General features: G+C 41.1%; 2 protein-coding genes across 4 annotated transcripts in view; one reads left to right on the top strand and one right to left on the bottom strand.

Moving 5' to 3' along the window:
* Positions 1-12,623: 12,623 nt before the first annotated feature.
* On the bottom strand, positions 12,624-14,951 carry LOC307030150 (guanylyl cyclase-activating protein 2-like; the record flags this gene model as incomplete). The annotated part of the gene is made up of 4 exons (XM_079666417.1): positions 12,624-13,359; positions 13,450-13,549; positions 14,440-14,589; positions 14,751-14,951. 4 exons carry the CDS (start codon positions 14,949-14,951, stop codon positions 13,238-13,240), a joined length of 573 nt encoding a protein of 190 aa, XP_079522543.1. The 3' UTR covers positions 12,624-13,237.
* A 1,392-nt stretch (positions 14,952-16,343) lies between these two features.
* The window catches only part of LOC307030149 (uncharacterized protein), a 58,174-nt gene continuing 53,013 nt past the window's right edge, over positions 16,344-21,504 (top strand). For all 3 annotated transcript variants that reach the window (XM_079666412.1, XM_079666413.1, XM_079666414.1), the window contains exons 1-3: positions 16,344-16,495; positions 18,633-18,692; positions 20,799-20,969. In XM_079666412.1, the coding sequence (XP_079522538.1) occupies positions 18,648-18,692; positions 20,799-20,969 (216 nt within the window). In that variant the 5' untranslated portion in view covers positions 16,344-16,495; positions 18,633-18,647. The remainder of the gene's footprint in view (positions 16,496-18,632; positions 18,693-20,798; positions 20,970-21,504) is intronic.

Genomic DNA, 21,504 nt, shown 5'->3' on the forward strand with positions numbered 1-21,504 from the left:
TTCCTCTTTTAGTTTGCCTTCACACATGGTCTCCATCACTTCAGTCATGCATTATTGTATACTTCAGTTATGATCCAGTGGAAAGCCCTTACCTACTGGCCTAGTTCAATCAAAGTGGTTACTTTCTTTTGGCTGGGCAGTGTAGTTTTACACACCGTCTTATTTGACTTTCTCAGGACTTGAAACTGTTTTTTGGGGGCAGACCCCCACAAAGAAAAACATATATTTACACACGTAAGGTCATCATCTTAACAGTTTTGTATGCTCATCCGTGAGCAGAGCATCAAGTTGACATGTCTTTTACAGCTGAATGTGGCGATTACCATCTTGTTCAGCAAAACGCCTCACACACTGATTAAGATAAACAGCTTTAGTGCGTTTTGATTCAATGCTGAGTACAGCCAACCTGACAGGCTCTTCTCTGTCATTGCAGACTGCAAATACCTCATTCCTTCAGTACTTGGGTCCGAATGCTTCTCGTTTTGCGCCGTACCGTTCAAATGAAATCGCCGCCTATCATATTTCCAAGCTCGCGCCAGGGCCGGGGGAGGGGTTACAAGGCGTGCGTCTTGTGCTGCATTCACTTGTACTCGGACTTTAGAGACTTTCTCTCCGATGAGCCACAACTTTTCTTTCAAAACAAAGCTGCCAACTGGGGTGGCAGCTTGGGTGGCAAGGCCTATTTTGAGGGTAGCAGTTGCCCCCCCATGCCACCCCAGTAGGTGAAACTAGGCTACTAGCTACAGTACAGATGCAACTAGATGAGCTGTTAACTCTCGCTCTGACTTTTTTTTTTAAACACACGCATTTTTCCCACCCGCATTCTGCGAAGACCCGCCCTACTGTGCCTCTGATTCGCAGACTGTTGGTGGGGGAAAACAACTCTGACGGGATGCTGAATGGGATTGGACCAATGTGTTGACAGACACACACAGACAGTGGAACAGTCGGACATGCAGAGCGCTGTTTGTTGTTGGACACAGCGGAACATTTTGACTCGTTGCGTTGTGGCGATGTCTCGCATATGAAAAGTATAATTTGCTCAGAGTCCAGAGACAGTTGTGGTTCGGTCCGGATCCGGACCGGAGTCCGGACTTTGAGGATGCCTGAGTTAGACCATCTCCTCTCACACATCCCTGAAACTGGCCCTCCCGCTGTACTTCTCGGAGACTTCAACCTCCAGACAGGGAAGATAGACGAACTAACATCTCTGTTAACCACCTTTGCTTTCTCACTCTCTCCATCCCCACCAACTCATAACGCTGGCAATGTCCTTGATCTCATATTCTCAAGGAACTGCACTACTTCTAACCTCTCTGTAAACCCGCTTCACACATCCGATCACTTCTTCATTTCATTCTCTCTACCAATTTCCAAACATAACAAACTAATCTCTTCTAACTCTGCACCTGTCCTCCGTAACCTTCGTTCCCTCTCCCCCTCTACCTTTGCCTCATCGGTGCTCTCAGCCCTCCCTTCCTCTGACTCGTTCCAACTCCTGCCTCCAAACTCTGCTGCAGAAACTCTCCTCTCTACTCTTTCATCCTCTCTGGACTCTCTCTGTCCTCTCACATCTCGGCCGGCTCGTCAGTCCCCTCCTGCTCCCTGGCTAAATGACGCACTGCGTGCTAAAAGAACCCTCCTTAGGGCAGCAGAGCGGAAACGGTGGAAATCCAAACACTGTGACGACCTCCTAACCTATCAGGCTCTCCTCTTTCTCTGCTTCCATCTCTCAGGCAAAAAGCACTTTCTTTCAAGATAAGATCCAATCTTCCTATTCCAATCCCCAAAAACTATTTTCCATCTTCTCCACCCTCTTGGACCCCCCCAAAGCCCCTTCCCCCTCCTCCCTCTTGGAACCCCCCAAAGCCCCTTCCCCCTCCTCCCTTCTGTCAAGCGACATTGTTAACCACTTTGAAAAAAAGGTTGATGATATTTGCTCTTCTCTTTCTGACTCACCTTTACTCACCGCTGGGTCAACCGACCCTCCCCCACACACTGACCTCCTTCACCCCTCTCTCTCCAAGTGAGGTTCTTACCCTCGTTACCTCTGCCCGTCCTACCACCTGTCCTCTGGACCCTATCCCCTCAAACCTCCTTCAGACTATCACTCCTGATATTCTACCGTTTCTCACCCATTTCATCAACACTTCTCTAACTTCTGGTCACTTTCCAAACAGTCTCAAGGAGGCAAGAGTAAACCCTCTTCTAAAGAAACCCACTCTCAACCCGTCTGATGTTATAAACTACAGGCCTGTCTCTCTCCTCCCGTTCCTGTCTAAAACACATGAACGCGCTGTCTTTAAACAACTCTCCTGTTATCTCCATCAGAACAACCTTCTGGATCCGCACCGGTCTGGTTTCAAGGCAGGTCACTCAACAGAAACTGCTCTCCTTGCTGTCTCTGAGGAACTGCACACTGCTAAAGCAGCCTCCCTCTCCTCTGTCATCATCCTTCTGGACCTGTCTGCTGCATTCGACACGGTGAACCATCAGATCCTCCTTCGCACTCTCCAAGAACTTGGAGTTTCAGGCTCTGCACTTTCCCTCCTCACCTCATACCTCAAAGACCGCACCTACAGGGTAACTTGGAGAGGGTCCGAGTCCGACCCTTGTCAATTAACTACAGGGGTCCCTCAGGGCTCTGTTCTCGGTCCCCTCCTCTTCTCCTTGTACACAAACTCGTTTGGATCAGTCATTAGCCCGCATGGTTTTTCATACCACTGCTACACTGACGACACCCAACTAATTCTGTCCTTTCCCCGCTCAGAGACCCAGGTCGTCGCACGCATCTCTGCTTGTCTAGCAGACATCTCTCGGTGGATGTCTGCTCACCACCTCAAGCTCAACCTTGACAAGACTGAACTGCTTTTCCTTCCGGGAAAAGATTGTCCCACTCTTGACCTAACAATCAACATCGGCACCTCTGTTGTTTCCCCGACTCAGACTGCAAGGAATCTAGGTGTGACCCTAGATAACAAACTGTCCTTCACTGCAAACATCGCTGCTACAACCCGCTGCTGCAGATACACTCTTTACAACATCAGGAGGATACGTCCCCAGCTGACCCAGAAAGCGACGCAGGTTCTGGTCCAGACTCTCGTCATCTCACGCCTAGACTACTGCAACTCCCTCCTGGCTGGTCTACCTGCATGTGCCATCCGACCTCTGCAGCTCATCCAGAATGCAGCTGCTCGTTTGGTCTTCAACCTTCCTAAATTCTCCCACACCACGCCGCTCCTCCGCTCCCTTCACTGGCTTCCAGTAACTGCTAGAATCCACTTCAAGACACTGGTACTTGCGTACCATGCTGAATGGATCTGGCCCTTCCTACATCCAGGACATGGTTAAACCGTACACCCCAGCACGTGCACTCCGCTCTGCATCAGCCAAACAGCTCGCTGCACCCGCACTGCGAGGGGGACCCAAGTTCCCATCAGCAAAAACACGTGGGTTTGCTATCCTGGCTCCAAAATGGTGGAATGAGCTCCCCATTGAAATCCGGACAGCAGATAGCTTACACATCTTCTTCAGACTGAAAACTCATCTCTTTAGACTCCACTTCGAGCGATAGAACTATTAACAAAGCACTTATATACTAACAAAGGACTGGCTTATCTAAGGCCGGTTGAGTAGCACTTGAAATGTGTTAGCTCTATGAAACCTGATGTACTTATATGATTCTGTTTTCTTTAAGTTTGTACTTTGTTGGTCGAACGCACTTACAGTATTGTAAGTCGCTTTGGATAAAAGCGTCAGCTAAATGCAATGTAATGTAATAATGTAATGTAACTCCAAGCTACCCCCTGGCGCCGCCCCTGGCGCTACGGCTATTGGGCCAACTCCACCAATCAGGAGGAGACAGCCACGGAAATTGCCGTTCGAAAGCGCTGGAGACGCTGTAGTATATATTTCAGGCCACCAGATGGTGCTGTTCTCACTGAATCCGAGTGTGAAAGGCAGTGTTAAATTGAGCGAAATGAGGAATGGCTAAAATGCATGATCTATTTGGTATTTTGAAAAATGAAAAGTATAAATATGCCTTATATAGGTATGGTCCTACACTATATTATTCAAATATAGCATGATAGGTCCACTTTAAGCAATAGCTCACGACAGGCCGTGGTATATGGTCTTCGCGTCGGGCTGAACAACGCCCCTTAACTTTGATATAATGAGCATATATCACGGCCTGAAGTGAGCTATTGCTTTTATAAAACGGTTACCAAGTGTGGCAATATGAAAGAAAAATACACACTCCAATTTAAATAGTATTTATTAATAAATAATGATGTTCAAAATAAAATAGTCCCTCCGTTGCCTTCTGCACGTTGCCTTTTGCTATGCAACAACACTAACAGCTAGCGAACATATTAGACAGAGAGCGTTGATCGATTATTTTGCTGTTTATTTACATTCATTTGTATGTTGCTGTTTATTGTGCACACACTGAAAAACTGTCCAACATCAGTAGAATGGGGGTCACTTTTATAGGTTGAGGTTGTTCTAGGCTGTTGCTTGGCGTGGCGAGAATATTGCTCCACTTTCTCCGGTCCCCGAGATTGGGCTTCCAGTAGCTCTGGAGAGAGCTTTCGCACCTGTGGCCACTAACGGTCATAATTTCTCTGCTTTGTTTCAAGACCCGCATCAGAAAGCTTTTGAATGTTGCTACTTCTCCAGTTCTGCTCTTCACGTAGCTCTGCATGTCGTCATTTAGGTGCTTTTTTTTCTTGAGATAGGCACTGCTCAATCCACTCCTCCATAGTAAGGCCACCATGGAGGTCGAAGTTAACCTTAAATGTTTCCATCTTATGCTTTGGTAGTTAGTTAGTTTCGTAACGGACGTAATGTAACAGTTGTAACGGTTGTAGCTGTTTCTCAGACGCGGAGGGATACTGACTTGTGAAAAGTAACTACAATTCTACCCGTGATATACGCTCATTATATCACGGCTAAGAACCAATCAGATTGCTTGATTTGACTTGTCCGTTTTATAAATATATATATTTTTCTTCTTCTTTTTATTCGTGCGAATGCTGTCCCACTATTTTTCTTCAAATCTTTATTCTTCCGCTTCTTATTTCAACCGCTAACTACTTCAGCATGCTTTCAGCTACAGAAACCATTAAAATATTAAAATGTTTGCAGTTAAAATATTCTGCTGTTTTTCAAAGCATTTTTACTTCATTTTCTCTTCTTAATACACATTCATTCACTACTACTTACATTTAATATCTAGCTCCTTCAGCCTACTTTCAGCTATAAACCATTCAACTATTACATTATTCAGCTATTTCAGGACATTGAGGCTGTACATTTAGTTGTTTATACAACAAAAGCTGTAACCATTTTTGATTCAAATCATTTCACTTTTCTGCATTTCTCCACCAAGTTCAGCAACACACTTACTTGGTTTTTGTAGCTAAAAGCAGCTACCATTCAGCTAATAAAATATTCAGCTTTTTCTGCATTTTCAGCAACAAATGTACGTAGTTTACAGCATTCACATGCATTTTCAGCAGGAAATGCATTTTCTAGTTTCAGGTTTTTCTTCAGAGTGTCAGATGAGGTCTGCATCTCCTTGATGGTTGAGGGCTGTTCTTCCTGTTTTTCACGGACTGGATCTTCTGGCCCATCCTCTGCATCAGAGACTCTGCTGACAGCAGCTCCATATCCTCTGACTCCCGCTGCTCCTGAAGGCTGTCTCTCAGCTCAGATCCAAAGCTCAGGCTGGAAGGATGTGGACCTCTCAGCTGTTCCAGTTCTTGCTGAAGAGCTGCGTTGTTCCTTCTCTCAAACTGGATCTTCTTGTAGAAATATTCCTGGTTGATGCTGTAAGCCACTTTGACCTGCTCAAATTCATGGTGAAGCTCCTTCTTCATGATCCTTTTGATGTTGTTTTGAACCTCAGTGGCAATCATGAAGGTGTTCATGCTCTCAGGGTCGCAGGTCCTCTTGAGGCTCTCAAATTCATCCTGTATTTCCTTCTCTTTGGTGATGGACAATTCATTCCATTTCTGCTTACGGGCTAGCTTCTGTTTAGCCTCCTCCAGTTTCCTGCGTGTTTCCTGTTCTTCGTTCAGGAACCTCTTTGTGAGGTTTTTCTCACGAGCCAGCTCACGTCTAGTCTCCTCCAGTTCTCTGCTGAGCTCCAGCCTGGGGTTAGACTCCCAGCTGTTAGCATTAGCAGGCTGGCGCATGAGCGTAGAGTTCTGCTCTCGATGTCTGTGCCTCACATGCTCCATCTCCTCTAGCTGGAAGATTTGCTGTGTGTAGATCTGCTGAAAATGTATTACCTCTCTGAAGGAAAATGGTTTGTGCAGACTGAGAACCTGGGTCCTATTTGCAAACTAGGACGGAATGCCCTGTGATGTCATGCTGATGTCATGAGCAGATCAAACCATTCAGAACACATGATGTCATCGGTGTACTGCCAACATTCTATGACATCCCTATGGAAACATGAAATAATTGCAAAGAACGAGTGCTTTGATCAGCTCATGACATCACAGGGCATTCCGTCCTAGTTGGCCAATAGGACCCAAGTTTCTAAGTCTGCACGAAACATTTTCCTTCAGAGAGAGAGACCACATTTTCAGCAGAACTACACACAGATAATCTTCCAGCTAAAGATGGAGCATGTGAGAAGGAGGCAGCGACGTCGAGAGCAGAACACTACGCTCATGCGCCAGCCTGCTAATGCTAACAGCTGGGAGTCTAACCCCAGGCTGGAGCTCAGCAGAGAACTGGAGGAGACTAGACGTGAGCTGGCTCGTGAGAAAAACCTCACAAAGAGGTTCCTGAATCAGGAACAGGAAACACGAAGGCAACTGGAGGAGGCTAAACAGCAGCTAGCCCGCCAGACGAACCTGAAAGAAATGTCCATCACAAAAGAGAAAGACATACAGGAGGAATTTGAGAGCCTGAAGAGGACCTGCGACCCTGAGAGCATGAACACCTTCGAGATTGCCACTGAGGTTCGAAACAACATCAAAAGGACCATGAAGAAGGAGCTCCACCAAGAATTTGAGCAGGTCAAAGTGGCTTACAGAAGCAACCAGGAATATTTCTACCTGAAGATCCAAGATGAGAGAAGGAACCACGCAGCTCTTCAGCAAGAACTGGAACAGCTGAGAGGTCCATGTCACACCTGAGCTTTGGATCTGAGCAGAGAGAAGAAGAGCCCTCAACCATCAAGTAGCTGCTCACCAAACTCTGGGCTGAAGAGGAGTGCTCTCTGAAGAAAAGCTTGAAATAAAAAGAAGAACAAAATATATACATATATCTGAATGTGTTGGTGTATTTTAAATGTGGTTTTTGAAGAATCTGCTTTATAAATAGTTTGTATATTAAATATAAAATCTGTGTCAATGCTGCATACTTTAAAGTTGTAATAAGTAAAGGAAAGTTATGACATTATTTAAAGATGACCTATTTGCCCTTGAAATGAATCACATAAGAATAAAAAATAAAAATTGTGTACCACATGTCAGAAATATTTATTCTCTTGTAAACTATTTGTTTCTTCTCAAATCTTTCCAAACCATGTTGGATTACTTTTAAGCCTTCACTTTACATGAATGATAATAAAGTCCCAATGTCCTCAAACGAGTACTTCCTGATTAGCAGCGTCGTAGCTTGTTACTTTCTCTAAGAATGGTCAAATAGCTAGCTCTGGCCACTAGGCCTTCAGAAAACTTTTATATGCACCAAAAATGTAGCTAGACAGGTTTCCTACTTCAATACTTTAAAAACATCACCCAAAGGTTAAATGGTACGATTAGCTGGTTATGGTTGGGGTGCAACCTTCATCAGCGCTGTAGCCATCAAATGCCCTTTCAACACACCTTGCATAGTCGATACAATAAAAACTGCTTCGTGTGTACAGCCCCTAAGATATTTAACCAAGAACCAGCAGGAAGTACATCCAAATACATCTCTAAATTGATTTTTCAAAAAAAACATTCTGTATATTTCTTCACATTTGCAATCTGTACCAACACCTCTTGGTAACTGACCCAGGCAGTGAATGCAGCAAGACTAGTATCAGCCACCTGGGTCAGATTTAAAACTGCTCATCTGACTCAAGGTAATGGATCTTACATTAGTGCTGGATATAGAAGAAAACGTTATAAGTGTGGTTAATAGCTACTTACAGTTTTTATAGATTGCTAAAACACTAAAATTATACATAACGCACAATTATTTTAACTGACACTCAAAGTGCAAAACATCGGCTCAAATCTCCAAAACTCTAAACAGGTTTTCAGCTTTTCACACAATTCGCAAATCAACATGACACTTTTTGCAAACCACTGCACACGTTTCTCCAGGTAAGACATAAAGTCAGATTCCTTGTGTGTGGTTTCGGTCTGGAGATCAGCTGTATAAACCTCCCAGCTTGTGTTTTGGTCATCAAGTTTAACTGTTCCTTTAAAACGCTTCATAATTAAAAACGCACCCAATCTATTACTGCTTGGGGTAATAAGAAATAGGTAAAGAAAAATCCGCAAAATAAAATCAATTGGCTTGAAACTGCAGTTTGAGTTAAAGGTTGTTATTCAGTGAACATTGTTCATGTTACGGTTTACTTCAGGTTTAAACAAAAGGAGTAATAAGCAAGTTGTTAAGCCACAGCTAATAACAAGTGGACACCATGAAAAAATATCCAACCCAGCTTCATTACATTTGTACCTTGTTTAATGTCATGTAGTGGATACTGTCTTGTATCTGCAACAGTGCTGATTCTCTGTCTGTTACTTTAGATGAAAATAAGGAGCCACTCCCCACGCCCCTCTGATTCCCCTTTCACACGAACGCGGTTCCAGGGCCGGTTCGGGTGCTGGAGCTTGAGAAGCACCGTTTTTTCCTGTTCACACCGCAGCGGAGCCGCCTCTAAGCTCCGGAATCCGGTTCGTTTCAGGCACCAAAAAGTTGTCGGTCTAGAAAGCAAGCAGCGCATACGACATGCTTACGTCGGAGGCGGGGGCAAATGTTATGCCCCTAATATGGGGAAAATATAAGACAAAGGAAACAGAGACGATGTTAGCTTGCTTCAAGTCTTATGTATTATATCCGCCAACAACATGGTACACATAGCACGCTGTATAATACAGAACATGGATTCTTGATATAAAACAACCACTAACAATGCGCGTACTGCAAACATACATCCAATTTAACACACAAGATGTCACTTTTTAAATGCACAGTACAAACATACATATCCAAATTAACACCCAAACTCCCCTTCTTGGAGCTAAACTACACTATCATAGCTAGCTGCGCTAGCATAGCTAACGGCGCTCGCAAAGCTAGCATACACAGCTACAACAATTACAGAACCTAGAGAAACCCTCCAAAAATACCTCTAACAACTATCACTATTCACATTAATATTATACACAGTCAGTCTACATATATAACGTTTCTCACGGATGAACTCACTTAATATGGGGAAAATATAAGACAAAGGAAACAGAGACGATGTTAGCTTGCTTCAAGTCTTATGTATTATCAGGGGTGCACATAAGTGGTACGCAGGTACGCATGCGCGGCAACAATCTGAAATGCGTACCGTCACTTGTGTCACAAAGCGCATTTGCGTACCGATGTATATGTGAAGCTTTTCCAGAAGGCGGTTAGATCATCGGACGACGGAGTTGGTCTCCGTGTGCACAGACAGGGCTGCTGTTAACGTCGGCCTGTACAGCAGCACTGCGCTAAAACAGCTGATCACAACGTTCACACGCTCTGTGGTCACGAAGCTCTGCACTCTACTACTACTACCCCCCCCCCGTTGACATTCGCGATACAGAGGGCTTCATCATACTCCACTAGCACCCCCACCCGCTGACATTCGCGATACAGAGGGCTTCATGGGAACTTTGAGGGGAGCTGGAAGTTGGAGTACCAAACACTGACTCCAGGTACTCATCTGAGTACCTCACTGAGAAAGTTGTGTGCACCCCTGTGTATTATGCACCCGCGGCAAGCAACACGCGCCCTCTGCTGGACAGACCCGGAAGGTCATCAACCATGACTTATATCTATTACACAGAGGCAGGGGCGATATCAACCTCCAACAACAACAAAAAGCCTAACCCTGTGTAATGTTGTTTTTATAGGCAATCATTTGTTTAATATGTGCAATAAGTTCATTTCAATACGTTTTGCAATAAAGATTGAACCAGTCCGGCCCTCGAATAGTACCCATTTTTTTTTATTTTGAACCACTGTGTAACTGTGTAAGAACTTTTGAATGTAGCATGTAACGACTGTAAAGTTGGTAGTAAAGTCGTCCCATTTCTTTCATTTCGTTTCGACAGAGCAAAACCAAAACGAGTAGCGCTTCAATACCTGCCATTGTTGTTGTTGCCGATGTGAGGGGTTTCTGCACGGTTTGGCTTTATGAAGCAGGCACGCAAACGGTTACGTCATGACGCAAACGATGACGCAATGACGCAGCACCAGTCGGGCTCTGAGCAGTGTGAACAGAGCGGGAGCTGAACCGAAGAACCGGTTCCGAACCAGAAAAGCTCTAGTACGGAGCTTGAACGGGGTGTGAAAGGGGTATGAGAGACATTTGATTACAAATAATACAATGGTGCTCTAGGAGGAGATTCAGGTGAAAAGGTGTGGGGTGGGGGTGGGGGGGTTACCTTGGTTGCTGATTGGCTAATGGTTACTCAAGACAAAACATCGTTATGACATCATAAAGTGGCCAAAATATGATCAGGTCATTTTCAGACATGTTTTTATATAAATGGATCAGGACAAAAGATGCCCTCACTTTTTGTCCTGAAACTTTCAGAATCTCTTTCCACAGAGGGGACACATGTTTATGTATAAAAAACATGAAAAAGTGGATTTTGCATAATAGATTACCTTTAAAGACTGACAATAGAAAAACACATGTTGCCAGCAAAACCATGTTGGACACTGTGTGTGTGTGTGTGTGTGTGTGTGTGTGTGTGTGTGTGTGTGTGTGTGTGTGCGTGTGTGTGTGTGTGTGTGTGTGTGTGTGTGTGTGTGTGTGTGTGTGTGTGTGTGTGTGTGTGTGTGTGTGTGTGTGTGTGTGTGTGTGTGTGTGTGTGTGTGTGTGTGTGTGTGTGTGTGTGTGTGTCTCTGGTTCTCACTAGGGTCTCTGTGGAGCTAAAGAATATGATACCATTAGGCAAAGAGCCTTAAAGGCTAAGAATAGTGAGTCAGGCTAAATCATACAGTAAAAGCTCCCATCAGGCTAATGAGCTGAGTCTGGATCATAGTGTTCTGTACAGTATATAGACTGGCTCATGACGAAAGAAAGAGACAGGAACGTAATAGTAAAATAAATGAAAACTAATGATACTGCCATATGCAGTCATCCCCTCTGCATGTATGGTTCTTCTTATTATAATATTTTCTTCCTCATCCACCTTCTGGGTTTCAAACCAGGCACGAGTGATAAAAGGCTAAGAAAATCATAGAAAACCGAAAAGCTGTGACTAATATTAGATCAGAAAATACTTTATTGATCCAAAATTGGGAAATTATTATTCACAGCAGCATGTTTTTTGTTAAATGGAAGTATATGAAACAAAAATACCCAACAATATCATCATCACATTCAAATATAAGAATTCTATATATATATATGTTTCAAATGCATCTATAAGGGCACAAACCATGTCAATGTTCATTTGTAAATTCCTGATAATTTTGGGTTGCAATAGTAAGATTTTAATTGTGATAAATGGGAAAATAGCCTTAAATTCTTTGGGTTTTACCTGTGGTACATCTTTCTTTAGAGAAAGGTTAGCCTGCCAGTTGCCAAAATGGACTGTGAAGCGTTAAATAGTGGGTTCGGCAAATTGGTAAAGACGCTTATTTGCTTACTTGTCAAGAGTCAGGAGATTATTAATACCACTCTCAATTATGACTATAAAAGCCAAGAGACTGTTAGCGTAGCTTAGCATAAAGATAGAACACAGGGAAACAGCTAGCCTGAACTTAACTTGCCAAAGTGTTAAAGATCCCTCCTGTGGGGTGAGAGCTATGAGCATGGACACAAACACAGTTAAGGAAAGTGAAATACGAATTTCAGTAGTCAGTTTAAGAAGTTTTTAAATATGCTTCCAGTCTTTATGCTAAGCTTAGCTAACTCTCTCGAGTTTTAGCTCACAAACCTTAGAGTTGATCCTCTTAGCTTCCTGTCATCAAGAAAGTGAATAAGTGTACATCCCTATCTTGACGAGCTTCTCCAATAAGATGGCTTACCAACAGGTAATTTCATTAAAGAGACACTTATTATTTGTCAATAATTGACTTTCTCCGCTGCCTTAGATCCTTTGGGGCTAGTTGACACATTGTTCTTCTGCTATTTACCTCTGTGATTGAGAGTTGTACAGTATTGTAATAATACTTGGCACAAGTGTTTGTCCACCGCTTTAGGGCGAGAGCTCAATGAATCATCATAAAAAACATATTAACATTATCTCTCAATAGTAATAGTTACCATTACATCGATAGAGGGTCCCACCATTTAATAAAGTTAGACTGAAGTCAATCCTCAAATTAAATACAAGGTTTAATCGATCAAATGTATGTTAAAGGTTAAAGGGACTTCAACTGCCTTCAGTGATTGTAATGTTATTTCTGTTTCCCTAATTCTTGTCTTAATATTGGTCCTCGTTGACGTTGCAAATGGAGCTGCTGTGATGGAACAGTTCAGACTAAATCTGAGAGTAAAATATCCTCATATCATATTGCCTTCAAGTCACCATTCACATTTAACAAAAATAAATCACAACCAATCTCACTTACAGAAAACAAGCACAAGTTACATGTTGCTATACAGATGGAAATATGTTTTAGGAGTTGTATCATTATGAATAAGGAGAGTAATGCATCCACTTTGAATCTGAATGAGTAAACATCAAGAGATATGTCAAAGGTGTCCATTCACCATTTTCCAGGCATAAAAATGTTTGTAGTCAAAAAGCGTCTTCAGCCATGATGTGTCTGTGTCCTCAAACTCTGTACAACTGAGAGGCTTCACTTAGAAAATGCAGGTGCATCTTCCATTGTTCTGCATTTCCCACAACCGAAGAAATGTCCTCCCATTGAAAAAAACACGATGCAGATTGAGTCCTTGGAAAACTTCCCAACATGAGCGTTGACCTGACACCAACGTGTGTAAACAACTCCGACGGCAGACTTCTACTTTGTGTTCGTTATATATCATGAATCCTCTTTATTAGGGTTTCTTCTCATTCCGATCAATGAACCAATCACAGGGCCCGATGTCCAGTTTGAGCTGTTCCAACACCCAAGGGTCCTTCTCAGCCCCCTCCATGAACTCCTCCAGAGTAATCTGACCTAAGAGACGCAGAAGGACGCACAATCTGAATGGGATCAAAGTAAAACAGCACAAGAAGAAAGATGATTGTGTTATACTGTAGTACTTACTGTCTTTATTCTTGTCCACCGAGTCAAATATTCTGTCACAAATTCCATCAACGTCCACGGGGACGCCCGGATCGTTGTGTGTCTTTATCTTGGTGATAATCTGAATTGAAGCAGGGAATACACACACTTTTGTTTTTCAAGGGTATAAATAAAAGTTGAGCAGTAATTCACAATAAATTATGTAACGTAGGAAATAATAACAAGAAGCAACATTTTATTTTCATTTAAGGAAATGTTTTTTTCCTTGGATCTTTTTTTCAAGAAACTAGCAGAAACTAAACTTGGGATATCACACACACACACACACACACACACACACACACACACACACACACACACACACACACACACACACACACACACACATACACACATACACACACACACACACACACACACACACACGCACACACGCACACACACACACACACACACACACACACACACACACACACACACACACACACACACACACACACACACACACACACACACACACACACACACACACACACACCACAGAGAAAGGTAGCAGGTAGACAGCTATTCTTCCTGCACATAAATACTGGTACAACAAAGTCTAAAATATAGAGTAGCTTCAAAATGAAAATGCATTTTAAAATAAAATTAAAGGGACTTCACAATAAATTATAATAAACTTTACAAATAAAACATATTTTTAAACCTTAATAATCTAATAATATTACCTCCATTTGGACTGGAAGATATGTATATAGTGAGACTGTACTTAAAGCTTTTCCGTAATCCTCTATTTTAGTGATGAAACCAGCTGCATTGCATGTGTAATTTTGGATAGAAATAGGGGTTGTTGAATTGTATTAATTATTTAACAAGAGTGGAAACAAGTAGACCAACACAGTGTCCCGTTGGAAAGCAATGTCAAAAAGGTGTGCCAAATCCAAACTATATTCTACAGGAAAAGTATGAAGATAAGATATTAAATCCTAAATAAAACAACTGAATACTTACTTTGACAATGTGTCTCACTTCCTGTCTGTCCAGGCAGCCGTTTCCATTTCTGTCATAAACTTTAAACGACCACCTCAATTTGTCTTCTAGTTTCCCACGAAGGACAAGATGAATAGCTGCCACGTACTCCATGAAGTCCAAATGACCGTCCTGAGGAAAAGCAGGATAGATCAGTCACACAGAAACTCATAAAATGCTAAATGAATGGGTCAAAGTGATTAGTCAACATCACTTCATCCAGCAATGCATTATTTAAAATATTGTATATTTATATTCAATACCACACACTCAAGAAGACACTGTTACATTACATGGTTCGTGTCGAAGGATCTGAAAACATTGTCCATGAATGCGCATTCTTCTTCCGTGGATTTGCTGTTTATTCCGAATATTTTCTTGAATTCGTGCAGGTGCAGGTTTCCACTCGGACAATCTGTGGCAAATTTGAGGTAGAGTTCCTGCATGTGTTGGAGAGTCACCTCCTTATCTAAGTTACTCGGTCTTTGACCCATATTTTAAGTGAAAAAGCAGCAAAATGAAGTTAAAATAAAGGAAATCCTAAAGACAAGTTGTCATCCACATTGTTCCCCCGTGCAGCAAACATCATTCTTCTTCAGACGACCCACCGTGGGCTATTCAAAGTTGACCTGCAAAACAAATCCAATTGACTCGGTGGCCCTTTTCAAATCCCCCATAAGAAAACCTTCATTCTTCCAGAAACATTAAAACTCCATTGCTTTGAAGAAAAAGACAGATCAATCTTTACTGAGCATTAATATATTAGCTTGTAAGCAAGAGCCCCTTCGCCTCTTTGACAGAAACAGAGAGAGAGGAGAGGGTGTTGGCAAAATGCCACCGCTGAGCCCTCAACCAGATTAAAAACATTTGACGTCAAAGCCGTGAAGATTGTGGTCCTCCTGGATTAGACTGTTATGCTCTGTGGGCTGCACACCTTACACAGCCTTAGTGCCTTATGCATGTAATACATAAGAAAACACTTCACTAATTAATGCTGCTGTCAAGAAGCACACCCAAAAGCCCCCATTGTGCACAGTAATTCAGAACCAGGGCATTAATATCAAGGAGCTCAGGATAACAGTTATTTATATAATAAATATGAAGTAAAAGTACAAATGTGAAATAAAATATTATTAAAAAAAGATGTATTTAAATATATGAAGTTAAAGTACAAATGTGGAATAAAATAAAGAACACCTTAAATAGGTTAAACAACTCTTAATTAACATAAAAACTTAAATTAAACATGTGGAATAAAATAATACAATTAGTTGAAATAGAATATAATAAAAAAGACTACAAATATTCTACTTAACATAAATAAGTAAGTAGAAGCAATAAAAGGATCAAATCAATACAAATGGAATACAACTATTTAAATCAGAAGCTTAAGAAACAATGTGGAATAAAGCAATTATTGAATACAAATATGTATATACTATATATATATATTATTTATAAGTAAAACTTTGCAATAAAGGGAGAACATTTATTTAAATAGAATACAAATATGTATATAGACATAAGAAGGTCAAATAAAAAGTGCATTAAAAGATAAAATAAAATACAATTAGTTTCCAATTGATTTAAATTGAAGCTAAGAAGAATCTTCCTTTGGGCAGATTTACAATTTGTATGCAATTTCTGATGTATTTATTAGAACATTTTTCCATGGTAATGTCCACTACACCAAGGAATATACTGCTAGTATTAAGATGAACCACTGAGGCTGTCAAGTTAATAATTTACATGGGACGAAAACCAAGACGAATACGCTCTGACGCTCCGTCGATGCCGTCGTTATGCAGAAGTGGGCGTGGCTAAATATCAACTGGGTTGGAAAAACAACAGACGCTTCCGGGATTTGTCACTGTGACAGAACTGCGCATGCGCACTTCTCCTTCCAGTTGTCTGTTGACAAACGTGACCCAGGAATATCTCTGCAATTTCGTCGCTAAGTGGAATAAAAATGCATTTTACCGGGATTTCCCCAACGTTGTGAGGTGTCAGGTGGATCCTTCATGACGTTTTGAATCCGGTAAGCATTTAAAAGTGACATTTAATGGGTTAAATCTTGCTTGACCGAGCTAATCTCTCAAGTGGACAGTCAAAGATGCTAGCTAAGTTAGCATGTCAGCAAGATAAAGTTAGCTAGCTGGATTAACGTCAGCTATATCTGATATTTTTGAAAATAACTGCCCGACTTTCTCTATGACGCCTACCCCAACTCATAAGGCCCTTTTCTGGGGGCAAGTGTGATGCATTTGCGGTTCCAATGAGCCGTGGTACGGGTAAATAAGTCGGGCAGTATAGCATTTTGGAGGTGCAAGCTAGCACATTAGCAAACGTCGGTTTGAAATGTTACTTAAAGGGATATTATTTCTGTTTTTTAATGCAAATAATTATATAAACATAAGGAGTTTGAGTCAAAATCTACAATAAAAGAATACAATAACATTGAAATGAATATATATCCTTAAGACGTTTAAGTAAAAATGTGCTCCTCTTTTGCTAATCACAAATAAGTGAACTCATTTTGTGTAAATTAATTGCATAAAGCGTGAGGATTACATTGCTGCTCACTCATTTAAATGCATCATCAGTCCTACTCTTTAGAGACTTAACCACAAATGGTTTGTATTATGCTAACCATCAAATTACTAATATTCATGATTCTGTACATTATTTGACATTAAATGTCCTCCAAGCTACAAGCTAACTCATGTGCAACTGTTTTAGTCACAGGGTAATGTGCAACATAATAATACGATACAAATAGTATAACATATTTTTCCAAACACAAGAAGTTAAAGAAAAAATGTGGAATAAAAAATACAAATATTTATATAAACCTAAATAATCTGCTAATTTAAAATAAACGAGTCCCCAGAGTAATAACATGTATAAGAAGAACGCTTTATTTGTATAGCACTTTTCATACACATGATGTGTCACATAAACACAAGATGAACCGAAAACAAGAAGTTACATACACGTCAGACGTCTATACCCTTTTTGCACACATGCAGCACACATGATATATAAGATTTAAAGGAATACAAGGAGGTAAAATAGTCAAGAGAATATATTAATAATCAATAAAGTAGTTCATTTATCAACCATAACAGCTTCTCTTGAGCTTGTCACAAATAAGTAAGCTCATATTGTGTGTGTGTAATAAATTGCTTCAAGTCGTTTAGCATTTCTGGAAATATACCAAATATCCACATTGTTTTGAAGTGTTATGCAGCTGAGGACCAGTCTGACCTGATTTATCTGCGTCATGTGGGTACGGCTGAATGATTTGTCTGGTAATGCACCCCGTGTTTTAACAGGCCTCAAGTCACAGTGTAATCTCCTGGTTGTTTGGATACTGGCTACACTAATTACCCAGAGCCACACCTGTCTGTCAGCCTGCTTTTAAACATGGTTGTGCTTTCCAGCTGCTGTTATTTAGCCTGAACCCAGCTCTACAGAGAGTGTAGTAAATGCTTTATGGTCATGTCTCGGTTTGGCCTACATCCCACACTTGAACGACTTGATGATCTGACCTGAAAGCCTGTACTCCTTCTGCCATTATCTGCTGGCCTAGTGAGCTTGTAAATATTTTAAAGACAGAGAGAGCACAGTCTTATATTGCCTGCAATTCTATAATGGCTATTTAAAACGCAGAGTCAGCCTTTTAAGAGATTGTACCATCCTCTGTATTATCCTCTGTATTATACCATACCACCGTTCAACATGTATCAACATGTAATGTATATATGTCAACCATTAAAATTACACATGTTCATGTTCATGATTAGATGCAATTTTTAACATATAATGTCCTGGATCTACAACATGACAGAATTGTAAAGTGGAATACATACTAAACCAGTTTATTTTTTAAAGGAATTTGCATTGTTAATACACCGCATCAAAAACATTTGACATAACATAAACCTAGCAGCATGAAATATATATATATATACGCTCTAAGACCAATTTTAAATGTAGAATAGAAGAAAATACATAAATACAATTATACAATGAAAACATGAAAAACACAAAAGAGCTGTGAAGTTCTTTTAAATCTGTACTTTTAAGTAGAAATGTGCAATATTGTATCGGGAATGTGCAAATAATTTCATTTTTATGGATTCGAAATGATTTATTTACTGTGTGTTTTGAAGGTCTAAACTGAAACCATGCTGAAATGGTTTTCCGCTGAAGAGGGAGAGCCTGGATCTGCAGTGAGTATACCTTCTTATCTTATTATTTACATTCTCGTAGCCTCATTTTTCCATATCTGATTGAAATGGTTTGTTCTTGAACTAAGCTCACTGAAGAAAAACTGAAGTGTGTTTCTGAAATTTCAACAAAATGCTGCTATGTTCATGAGTTTGTGGAATTGTTTCACACTCTGTTCCTAATCACAGCGATTCCTCCACTTAGATTCAATGCAGAGGAGACCATGGGACCATTGATTTAAATCAGTCCTGACAGTGAGAACATTACTCAGCCCTTTTCAGCTATAATATCATGTTACAGTATCTTTCAGCCTAACTTTAATTAGCTCAAAGGAAACCCAGCCAAAGCTTGGCAGTGTGTTTCATGTCCAGATATCTGCTGAGCCCAGGGCTTTGTCTGAAACAACCAGAGCTCTCACTTCCTGTGTGGGGGGGGGGGGGGCCTTAATCCTACTGCACCCTCATCCTATTGAATCTACCTATAGAGTCACGCCTATGGAGAGGTGCAGTGATGATGTATTTCTGTAGGCTGACCCTGAAGGCAGCATCTCTCTGGTTCCCTCCACAATGGGAATTCTTCCATGGGTTTTGGATTATTGCAGAGAATAATATTTGAGTCAAACAAATGTTTCTGATACTTACAAGTTTAGTTCAGCAGGATAATCTCCACGTATTAACACCACTTTGCGATTTTTGAAGTAAAAAGCTAACGTTAGGCTATGAAGGAACTACAGCACGGTCACATGACTTCACGTCACCACCGCTAAGCTAAAGGCTAATGTTGGACTATAAAGGAGCTACAGCACGGTCACATGACTTCACGTCACCACCGCTAAGCTAAAGGCTAATGTTGGACTATAAAGGAGCTACAGCACGGTCACATGACTTCACGTCACCACCCCTAAGCTAAAGGAGGCTAATGTTGGGCTATAAAGGAACTACAGCACGGTCACATGACTTCACGTCACCACCGCTAAGCTAAAGGCTAATGTTGGACTATAAAGGAGCTACAGCACGGTCACATGACTTCACGTCACCACCGCTAAGCTAAAGGTGGCTAATGTTGGGCTATAAAGGAACTACAGCACGGTCATATGACTTCACTTCACCACCGCTAAGCTAAAGGTGGCTAATGTTGGGCTATAAAGGAACTACAGCACGGTCACATGACTTCACTTCACCACCGCTAAGCTAAAGGTGGCTAATGTTGGGCTATAAAGGAACTACAGCACGGTCACATGACTTCACGTCACCACCGCTAAGCTAAAGGAGGCTAATGTTGGGCGTGATGACGTTTAGTCGTCTCATTTAGACACTTGTTAGCAACCACCATGTTTTAATACACCAGTGGGGTATTTACTGATGTGCTTTATGTCGTAGAAAAAAAAAATCTCTTCAGCTAGTGTTAACCACAGACCTTATTTCAGGCTAACAACAAAAAGCACATTCATAAAACCATTGACTTCAAGTCCAGGTCACAGGAAGGGCTATAATGCTGACTCATTTCACAGCATTAGGACTTAACTATTGTTGCTTTTACAAAATATTACTCATAGATTTGAAGCTAATCCTCAGTAACGTGGACATATTGATGATAAACTAAGTGAGTTTACTTTAATACACCTTAAACCAGGAAGAGACAGAACTCCTGTCATATTACAATAAATGGCGGTGCGTGCAGAAGCAGCATCTTGGCTCTCATTCTGTTTTTATATATATTATAGTGTGTCTTATTTCTAGCGGTAAAGTCGGGACCCTTCACACTTACAGTCGAGCTCAGTTATTTTTCACATTTGTGTCTTTTCTCCAGCGAGAGATAAGATATAAGAAGTACTGTATTGATCCCAATTCGGGAAATGTTTGCGTTGCAGCAGCATAAAAAGACATGGCATTGTACAATACAAATGAAAAAGACTAGAAATAAACAAAGAAGTAGAAAATATACAAGTTGAATTTACAAATTAGCAATAACAAAATATATAAAGCAAGCAACAACTTTTCTTTATTCCAATGATGACAATAAAGATAATCTGATCCGATCCCAAATCTAAAACGCTTTCTAATCTCGTATCATGATATTGATATTGAATCGATATGTTGTCGCCCCAGAGTCCAGGCTCTCCCCGAGGAGCTCCTGCTGGAGGAGGAGGAGGAGGTGAAGAGGTTCCTGTCGAGGAAATGGCGGAGCGTCTCTCCCAAACAGAGCTGCTGGTCACTCAGCTGAAGGAGATGATCCGAGAGAAAGATGCCTCACTCCGCTCCAAAGACGACCAACTAAAGGTGAGGACACTTCCCCCCCCCCCTGCTCTGTCTTCATGAGGCTCTATCAAACAGGGTGCTGATATTTAAAGACAGTAAAAGCAGTGTTGAAGAGCACAGCGTCATGTTCGACCTGTTATAACACTCAGACACTTTTTCACGCTGCTCCGGACAGTCTTGCACTAATGTGCTTTCCCAAAGATATTGAAGTGACTGTTATTTAGTATATATTGATTGTTTTGCTCTTTTTTTTCATATTAATGTGTGCACATGTAGACATGTGTCTGTTGATACAGGATATACATTTTTTTTAAATATTTATTTTTTTATATTTGGGATTGTGGGAAACGGTATTTAGATCTCTCCGTCTGTACACACAAACGGAAAGATCAACGGCTGACTTAATTGTTGTATTATTTATAATCACCTTTTTAGTAACTTGTGTTTTTTTAAATAAAATATAGTGAAGTAAAAGAATAAACAGTTGCCTCAAAAATGTAGTCAAGTAGAAGTTGAAAATAGCATCAAATATAAATCCTCAAGTAAAGTGCCTCAG

The sequence above is a fragment of the Notothenia rossii genome, assembly GCF_949606895.1.
Source record: "Notothenia rossii genome assembly, chromosome: 2".
NCBI classification, from domain to species: Eukaryota; Metazoa; Chordata; class Actinopteri; order Perciformes; family Nototheniidae; genus Notothenia; species Notothenia rossii.